The sequence below is a fragment of the Adelges cooleyi genome, unplaced genomic scaffold (genome assembly GCF_023614345.1).
Source record: "Adelges cooleyi isolate 19-005CV unplaced genomic scaffold, UGA_ACOO_1.1 ACOO_flye_CR_arks_rails_tigmint_CR_PRNA_30, whole genome shotgun sequence".
In the NCBI taxonomy this organism is placed as follows: domain Eukaryota; kingdom Metazoa; phylum Arthropoda; class Insecta; order Hemiptera; family Adelgidae; genus Adelges; species Adelges cooleyi.
Window position 1 is genome coordinate 14,835,914 of NW_026095971.1, and position 10,280 is coordinate 14,846,193.

Consider the following 10,280-nt stretch of genomic DNA (forward strand, 5'->3'; position numbering starts at 1 on the left):
GTTAGAATAAACATTAACAAAAAAAAAAAAAAGGTTTGGCAGTCGAACGGAAGAAAATTACATTTAATCATAAGGTGCAATGAACTTGTTGTAAATGATGAATAGGAGGGAGTAAGTGAATTATTAATACACAACATCGACAAAAATAACTGGGACAACAACCTAGTTCATGGCACTATAAAGTTTGGAAGAGGTAGGTACAATTTTTTTTTTTTGAATCGATATTCTTAACAAATACATGAGCTTCTAGTATGAAGTTTTTATATTTTCTTTGTAAAATATAATTTAACGTACGTATCTTATATTATATTCAACAATTGATACTTAAATTAATAAGCCACATCTTGAACAAAGTATCATTTTACTAATAATTACTTAGATGTAAATATGTATTATGTATTCAAATTAAAAAAAATGTGTCTACGAAGTACAAATAGACAATAGTATTTTATTGTTTTATAGATCCCGTCTACGGTTGATAATTGTTGTACGATTCACGAATATCGTTAGCCTGTTCTACAAATACCTATCAATAGATTATATTAATTAATTATACGTCATGTACTAATGGACAAGATTGTCCTGAAGTTTTTTTCTTCTAAAAAATATATCCATCAAAAAAATTATTACTTTTATACCCAGGATTTCTTTTATATGTTGCAAAGAAGAAACGAAGGTAAAAATATTTAGCCTAATGCTTCAACCTCAGGTGATTCTCATAGAGCGATATTTTTCATAAAAATATTAATAACTTATTGATATTTTTTAGATTTGGAAAGAGATTCTGAAAGCTGACACTTTCACCTTCAAAATGCCTCATTTATAATTTTGTTCATTTTTAAATTAGTAATAATAGTGCGAAACTTATATCACAATTATTAAAGTATTTTTATAAAAACTGTATTAATACCTATAAATACGTTAATAATAACCCATTTTTATTAAAATGATCAAAAATCGTACTTTGTAGAAATCTACTCCACCGCAATATATTTTATCACTATAATAAGTAAACACTAAACAGTAACAACACGTTATATAAATATAAGTGATATATTTTTGTTTATATGTTTCGTAGAAAAAGTGTAAAAATCTACTGCACAGTTGTTTAAATCTTAAATTCACATAAAAACAAAATCCATGATAATTTGTTTTCTAAAATAAATAGTATTAATTACAACTTACCAAAAGACAAGGTCATGAAAAGACATTGTATTCGATATGGTATTTGTTTTAAACAACTTCCTGTGGAATATTCACAATAACCAGTATCCATAAAAAAATGTCCAAAACAAACCAATATTGAAAACAAATTGACTATTGTTTTACATTAAAATAAAATAAATTCTATAGTAGTAAAAACATTTTTTTACTTTAATAAATTACGAGTGACTTTTATTTTTACAATATGTATAATTACTGTCTTAAATAAATTATACAAATTATTCATAAAAACAGTATATGTACTTTATAAATCACAATAAGGCCTTAACAGTTAATTCTTAACCGATGGAATTAGAAAATTAATTATCTAAAAAGTGCAAAACAATTTTTGCTGAACATATATAATATTGAATACAGCATTTCATTGTCTAAAATAATCAGGTAATTAAATTAGAGAAAATGAAATAATCAGGCATAAAAATACTTTTAAGGGTGTTCAAAAACATTTTGATTTTTACAAAAATGGCAAGAATATAAATTTATTTTTAAGTATGTTTAATAAATCTATGTTATAGCTTTTTTCTTAATAATATTAAAATTAAATATTTTACCTTTAACACAAATAAAAAGAAAAAACTGAAACATAAATTAACCCTTTCAGTTTTTTTTTTTTAAGTAGGGTTCGTTGTGAGCATTTATAATTCAAAAGCAAAACACAGCCATAAGTTATAACTATAATCTCGGATTCTAGGGTTTCTAGGATGAAAAAAAAAAATAAGTACACATTTCGGCAAACAAAATAAATACAGTTAGGTAACTGCCATTAGGTTTCAGGAAGACCCAAATTCGTTCATCCATTTTTCATATTTAGCCAAATCGTCGGACGATACACTTTTATTACACTTTGCAATAGCTTCATAAAAATCTTGAAAAGAAACAGGTAAATCAACTTCCTCTTTAGCCAATTGTCGAATTTGATCTGGTTTTAAACCTGCTATCTTACGTCGCATTGACATCATAGATGCATCCCTAAATATTATAATTACAATAAAATATATATTTATTGATACTTAATATTATAATTAAAATAAAATATATATTTATTGATACCTAATATTATAATTTAAGATTTCATTAATTATTTAATATTATTTGGTATAATCATTGATTATAAATTTTATAGATAGCCCACTGAGACAAACTTTAATTCTGGACGTTGACACGGGACGGGCGCTAGTAGTATCGTTTTTCATGAAATTGATACTACTAGCGCCAATCCAGTGTCAACGTCCAGAACTTAAATTTGTCTCAGTGTGCTATCTATAATATTTATAATCAAAGATATAATATAAAAAAGTATGTTTACCTGCACACATTTGTAATATCAGCGCCAGAATATCCTTTAAGCTTAGTCGCTATTTCTGATAAACTGACATCAGGCTCCACTTTCACATCCCTTAGGTTTATTTTTAGTAGCGCTTCTCGACCAGCGCCTAAAAAGCAATCGATAGTTTAATACATTTTACAATACATAATAAAACTTTTAGATTTAAATTAATACTTACTATTAGGTAAAGGAATGTATATACGCTTTTCTAGTCTTCGTCTAAGTGCTTCATCTATATCCCATGGGAAGTTAGTAGCAGCTAAAACCATTACAATACGGCTTGCACCTGATTCTTCTTCAGTTGAGGTATCACTTAACCCATCCATCTGAACGAGAAGCTCAGATTTAACTCTCCTAGATGCTTCATGTTCAGATTCTGAACCTCTTCGAGAGCAAAGTGAGTCAATTTCATCAATAAAAATTGTTGATGGAGCATGAAACCGAGCCTACAACAAATTTGTTTCATAAACATAACTAATAAATATTTTGTCGCTTAGAAATGTATTATTTTTTACATAGCCCTGCTTTTAATGATGACAATTTGTTATTTTAACTGGCTATGGAGATTTATTTTTACTTTGATGCAGAGTTGACAAAGTATTAATTTTACATTATGTGTTTTTATTTTTTCATTAAATAATATGCAATGGTTTTATCACAATAACAAACTATACCTAAATGCAAATTTTATCATGTAGGGATACACATCGAAACGTCTTTTTGAAAATAAAAATGTTTGAGTATATAAATTTCAGTGATAATATTTCCTATGATTATGCTGAGTTTTTTTTATAAATGTATACATGTTTAAACCTTATTAAACCTTTATAACTATTTAACACTAAAATTAATGATGCTTATATTCGTAATGAAACTGCCCTAATAATACTTAAATTATAAAACTCCAAAAGATAAATTACTTGTGTGTAAAAAATTAATGAGTGTATCAAGTATACATTTTACACTTTTAACTTATAAACTAGGGACAGTCTGAATAAAATTATGTTTTTCAATGCCCCAAATATGTTCTACTATATGTCTAACTTCTACAGCAACGATTTATAATGAAAATAATGTAGGTTTGTGTAAGGAATATCAGTACTAATTACAATAACTTACCATTTCAAATAACAGCCTGACAAGTTTTTCAGATTCTCCTCTATATTTGGATGTAAGAGTAGACGAGGAAACATTAAAAAAGGTGGTTTTGCATTCTGTAGCTACAGCTTTGGCTAACATTGTTTTTCCTGTACCAGGAGGTCCAACCATCAGAACCCCTTTCCAAGGTCTTCGAATTCCCTTTAAAATTATTTATAATTTTAGTAATGATAATTTCAACTTACTTATTAGTGTTTATGATAAATATTAGCTACTATTATTTTTACCTTAAAAAAATCAGGCATCCACATAGGGAGTACTACTGCTTCTTCTAAAAGGCGTTTAGCTTCATCTAATTCAGCTATATCAGTCCATCTGATATTAGGATTTTTTTGTACAATATCTCTTTCTAAAAAGAAAAAAATATAATAAATATATTTTGTTGTAATAAAAAATAGCATATGTATCGCCAATTGCAGAAAAGAGGCCCCCTCTTTTCCTGACCTGCCCCAGGTCCAATTTTATCAAATTTGCTAGTTTTTAGTCTGCACTAAGCACGAGCAGGCGAGTGACGGAGTGAGATAAGGTGACAGTGTACCAACGCATGGACGCAGGTTCGAATCTTGGCCATTGGGGATTTGTTCCTCTGGACGGACAACTGTGTGGGGGGAAAATTGGCCACCTGCACCTCTCTCAGGGACCAGCTTGCTTGATAGCGTTAGGTCAGTAGCTAAAAACTATAAGCCCAAAAAATGCCAAATCTAAACTGTCTAAATCCCGATCGGTGGAAATAACAGATGTTAAACGTAAGAGATAGTCTGTACAGCTTTCAACCAGTAAATAAAGTAATAAAAAGCCACATTACCTAACATATCAACAAGATCTTGATCATAGGAGGAACAATCAAATCGTTTTTCTTCTTGTTTTATTTCTTCTTTTTCATCTTTATCTTTTTCACTTTTATCACTCTGTAATTATTTACATTATTTATAAAACATCATAAAATTAATTTTATATTATATATATATTAAGATTACCATTCCATTTGTATGACCATTGGTTTCTTTTTTAGAACTCTTTTTAATATCTTCACCTTTCTTAGATATCTGAGATTTAGAAGCACTGTTGCGACTGTTAGTTAGTCCAACTTTTTGGGTTTTATTAGCCATACGTGAAGATTCGTTGCGGCGGGAATTTTTTTGGGGTCTAACTTGAGGTGCTGGTTTATGTTCTACGGGTGATGGAGGTGGCCACACATCAGGATCATTATTATTGGCTGGTGGCCACTCAAGTGATCCACTACCATTTACTTGTTGACGAGTAGTTCCAAACCATGATACACCATCAACTGGTGATAAATCTTCATTTCTATTATTTCTATTCACTAGAGAAATCATTTTAATATCGTAAATATGCATTGGATAATTATCAGCCTTTTTTATTTAGAAGTTTATTTGTTTTAAATAGGTGGCTTTTACCAAAAATGCTCAAAAATTAAAATATAATACAAAACTTTAAAATTTATTTTAATTTTCAAGTATAAATAATTTTTGGATTGAAAACAAGATATATAATATATTTTATAAATTGTCTGATAAAAGTAAGCAATAAAACATACTTTATTAGTTTTTTAAATTTTAGTAAAAGGAAAAATGTCTTACATGCTTGACTAGATGTGTTTAATGGCCTCTCGTTTCTTTCAAATTCATTACTCCGTACTTGCTTTAATTTATTTAAAGTATTCGTATAAGCTTTTAATTGATCATACTCATCATTGATTTGCCGCTGGATCTAGAAAAAAAACAATTCCATTGAAATTGTAGCTGGGTTATAGAAACTAAATCATAAAAATAAATACATACATTGCGCCATGACTCTCGTCGAGATTGACTATCAATTGTAGACAAAAATCGTCCCAGCTGCAATTTGGCGCCTTCATAATAGACTAATGACGATTCATAATTGCCTGTCAGTGCCATTTCTCGTGCCATGTTGATGCTTTCACGTATTTCATCAATCGATACTGCCATTACGGTCATCACAGCTTTATTAAAATTACAAAAACAATGATACTTGGAAAATTATTAACTTTGTAAATGTTTAATATTTTATAAAGGGTCTTACCTTCAATTAAGTAAACTGGAGCCCAGGAATATATAACTTAATTGAACAATTTATTTGTTCCATGTAAAAGGTACTTTACTAGCACCCATTTTCAAAAACTGAGGGCCTTGGGGAAAAAAGAAACATTACTCATAAGACATAACGTACAAAATAAATAATAATTTCGAAAAATAATTTGTAAATAAAATTAAGTTTGGTAGTCCGTAGTGGTTGTTACTCGTACAAAATAAAACGTATGTTATCAACTTCAAATTAGGTCTACTGCAGTTTATAAGTCTTATTATTATGATTTTTAAAAATAGTGTAATAAAAACCGTGTTTCAAGTTTCAGGTGGGCATTGTCATGGTTTTAATTTCGTTTTTCGTAGGCATAACATTACTTTATCAAAACGAATTATTTTGTGGTACACTTACGGGTTTGAATAATATGATGTTACAAACGGCCTTATCATTTATCAAATATCATTATTGACTTCAGGTATAATAAAAGCGGGGGAACAGAAGAATTTAAACAATATGCAATATCTACCTATCTACAATTAGATTGTAATTCGTATATTTCATAGTTTTATGAATTATAATATTATAGTTTATACTTTATACATAAAAATGTTGACTACAAAATGTTTACAAAAACTTGTGACGACAAATTGTTAACATTTTCAGTATGGCGATTGGCCAATGTGATATTTCGTAAAATTTTAAGTTGTAAGTAATATAGGTATTATTTTATCCATCGTGTCAATATTTTACAATAATTTTTTTTTTTAAAAATATCACGTATTTTTAAATGTAGTAGTTTTTAATGATTTATATAAATTTCAAACATTATGAATTATAAAAGAAAATCCAAAAACCCTTTTCTTCATCGAAAAAAGTAAAAATGTTTGTTTTGTAATTGAAACCCCTTGTTACTAATTGATGATTAGCTTAGGTATGTTACTGCTAGAATAATTTAGTTAATAAGATATAACTAGGTATATGCTAATATATTAATGCACATTTTCTGCACTCTGCAGATAATATTATAGTTTAACGATTTGTACGATTAGTACACGTCGTTGTGATGTCAATTGTCAAAAACAGATTGCTCAATTTAAAATGTGTGCAAACGTCAACGAAGAGTCATTGGAGCAACATTCTAGCATTGTTTTCGCTACTTTAAAATGTAGAATTAAAAAGAACAGGTTTCTTTTGTCCATAGAAGCGCAAGGCGTGTTAACTTTCTTTTTCTTCCATTTATATGTATGTTGTAGAAGTGAGCTTTTTAAAAGTATTTTTTTATTAAACGTCGAATATAATATTGTTAATACTCCATGCCTAACATAGTGACAGTTCACAGTTGTATTACTATAACTCCGTGTTATTATATTACAATATAAAAACTAGGGATTGGTGACTACAAACGTAACTGGTTATTTTTTTTCAAAAAGTTCTTTATAAATTTACAAATTTTTTTTTACTTTAAATAATGTTTTATAAATAGGAACATTATTTAGTACTTAAGTTCCGTAGAACGAAACTAATATGTATATTCACACTGACACTTAATTTTAGAAATATTCCTCAATCAAATATTAGTATAAACATTTTTTTTTTCAAATGCCATCTGAAAAACGTGAAAATTAATGAAAATACTATTCACTACTATTCATTTATTACTTCTTATAAAAAAAATACTTTGTAACGCATTCAGATGGTTCGTCAATGCTCGAATAGCATACCCACCAGCTACGTCAGAAGGTCCAGTATATTTACAACACTTACATAGACAACGTTACCATAAAAGAGCAACGAAAATTATTATTGATGTATATATACACCTCCATGCCGTAACCTTGCCTTGCTCATTGTTAAAACAGCTAAGGCACCATGTTAGACATATTATATGAATTACTGGTTATTTCAATGTATTTTATTAGTCAAAACTTAAGATTATGTTTTTAATTCGAAAAATTGCTTTTGGTAAGAGAAAGTTCTAATTGAAAAAGTAACATTCGCAGATTCAGCAAAATACATAAAATGTCAAATAATGAATAAACAAACCAGTTGGACAGTAAATTGTAAATTATAAATAAAGAATTAAAAACAAAGGCGTGGTCAAAAAAAGATCTTCCCGAGGAAACTAGAAAACGCATTTTCAAATTGACATTTCGGTTAATAATATGTAAATAAACGTGAACAATAGAAAATGTTGTATACAAAATTTTAACTGATTTGGGACCTATCCTTGTTTGTTTGTTTTCACTTTTCATAGCGCTTAACGTTTCAACACGATATCGGTTGAATGAAATGGATGAAATGTCACGTAGGTAGTTTAACACGTGCCAATTTAGTGTTTAATTTACTATTTGCTATCCATAACTACAGTATAATAATTATTGCTTTATGTACATTGGTATTATGAAATTCGATTACGAAAGGTATAAAAAAAAAAAAAATACTATAGGAAAGATATTTTTGATGCGTTATTCTTTATTATATTTCTTTCTTTGAGACAAAATTACAATTCAATACGATCGAACGACGCAAATGAAAATTATAAAGTAATACGGAAACGATGACTTCCCACGTGTTTTGGCAATTGCAAAACTTTTGAGATTATCAATATCCTTTCGTTATTTGAATTAGGTTAACTATATACTATACATAAATATTCCACTATAGTAAATCAAATGACACCAAAATCTTGTGCTATGGTAATTTACTCCAGTCCGGTGTTATATTTTAATTTTGAATAACAATTTTAACAATTTTCTCTGGTCGTTATACTAAATAGTACTAAAATCCTTTGTTATAATATTAATACATATTAAATCGGAAAATCAATGACTAAACTGTTGTTGAGTCTTTTAGGGGTTTCATAAATAATAAAAAGTTTTACTACAGATACTTTGGAAATTTGTTATGTATTATATAGATGTATATATAAATATTTAGGTGGAAAGAGTTGTTGACTATATCTAAAGTAAACCCAATTTAAATTCAAAGTTATTTCATGATTTTTTTTTAAGTTGAAAAATATAGCATACTTTTTAGAGTCCTTTTCCATTTAAAAAATACTTTAAAATTCTCTTTCATTTTTTGGCCTTATAAAGTAACTTTTGGGTAAAATTTTTGATCAATTCAGTATTGTTATGTGAAGCAATCCGCGGGGTGGTTAAAAAATTAGCGTATATCTAGACACAAAAACAGAAAACTAGAAATACTTGTTTTAACTTCAAAGTTAAAATCAATATATAATAGCAGTTATATTTCAAAGTCAAAGTCAATCGAAGGGTGCATACAAACGATTAGTATTATATAATGGTATGATAGGTTGATATAGTTCTATACAAACCTAAGAGGCGCCGGCCGCCGTCTAGTCATGTGTATAAAGTAGGTACACCGCGTTGTCAATTACGTTCCTGTGTACATACTACACAACGCCACCCTTACAGTTTATAATAATCGGACGTGAGCCCTCCTACCGAGACACTGCTCTAGCTATATATTAATAATCATATTTTTATCATTATATATTAGTACTATCATTATAATGTTTATAGTCTCGCCTTGCGCTTGGTATATTATTTTTACTGTTAGGGTTATGAATGAATTTTTTTAGAAGGTATACAAGGCATAATGATGATCAAGATGTGTAGTGTGTATACACACTTAAACTATTTCTTATTTGTATTGCTACTACTACTTTTGTTTGTCTATTGAGCGTTACCTACTATAACAACTTTGTACGGGTATGGTGCAGATGTTAGATAAGGACAAACGAAAATATTTACCTACAGACGTAGGAGTGACACTCCCGTATCACAGGCAGTAGGCTAATATTATATTGGAGTAGGTACACAGTGTGATGCAGACGCGTCGGTGGACGGCAAAGAAACGGCTTGAGCTCGGCTTGTAACAACGATGACAAATATAATTAATACAATATGTATAGATACAAACTCACATACACAAACAACCGGTCCAAAGCACAGGCAATAGACGTACGGCGTCAACGCAACTCGAGACGCGATTGAGGCAGCGATGCTGCGAGGCGGTCTACTTGGTAAAAAAAAAATGGAAATCAAATAAAAATATATTAAATCCCCACGAAGGATTCCCTATGTGTTTGGGCACGCACGATGTACCGGCCTCTCAACTTACATACAATGTATTGGCCCTCAATCTACGTCTTATAAAAAATGTATATAATTACATAATTATACATACACACATATATTTTTATGTTATAAACCGTAAAACTAATCTAAGTATATGATTATTATTTTTAAATTGATTATTCGTTAGTTATTCATTTGCAAGGTATGAGTGCAAATTAACTAACAACTCACAATTAGTAAATCACCCAGTACCGTATGTTAAGAGTGCCGTTATAGTAATAAATGTTAAAAAAATATAATGTGAAGATGTGTACAGTGTGCGTCTAAACAAAGTTGAATTAAAACTTTGTATTTAAGTATGTCGAAGCATACTTATATACTTATATACTTAAACATTTAGA

The 10,280-nt window shown here is 28.9% G+C and overlaps 1 protein-coding gene across 2 annotated transcripts; it reads right to left on the reverse strand.

The window, feature by feature from the left end:
- Window positions 1-1,546: 1,546 nt before the first annotated feature.
- On the reverse strand, window positions 1,547-9,777 carry LOC126838690 (katanin p60 ATPase-containing subunit A-like 1). 2 transcript variants are annotated; one of them, XM_050573322.1, is made up of 11 exons: window positions 9,557-9,777; window positions 5,774-5,879; window positions 5,512-5,693; window positions 5,311-5,440; window positions 4,687-5,033; window positions 4,515-4,617; window positions 3,937-4,058; window positions 3,671-3,850; window positions 2,730-2,997; window positions 2,531-2,657; window positions 1,547-2,193 (listed from the first exon to the last, which is right to left on the reverse strand). In XM_050573322.1, the coding sequence occupies exons 3-11, from the start codon at window positions 5,686-5,688 to the stop codon at window positions 1,995-1,997; spliced, it is 1,653 nt and encodes a 550-aa protein (XP_050429279.1). In that variant the 5' UTR covers window positions 5,689-5,693; window positions 5,774-5,879; window positions 9,557-9,777; the 3' UTR covers window positions 1,547-1,994. The 2 variants fall into 2 exon arrangements, with proteins under 2 accessions (XP_050429279.1, XP_050429278.1); XM_050573321.1 differs by having other exon boundaries at window positions 9,553-9,777.
- Window positions 9,778-10,280: the final 503 nt, after the last annotated feature.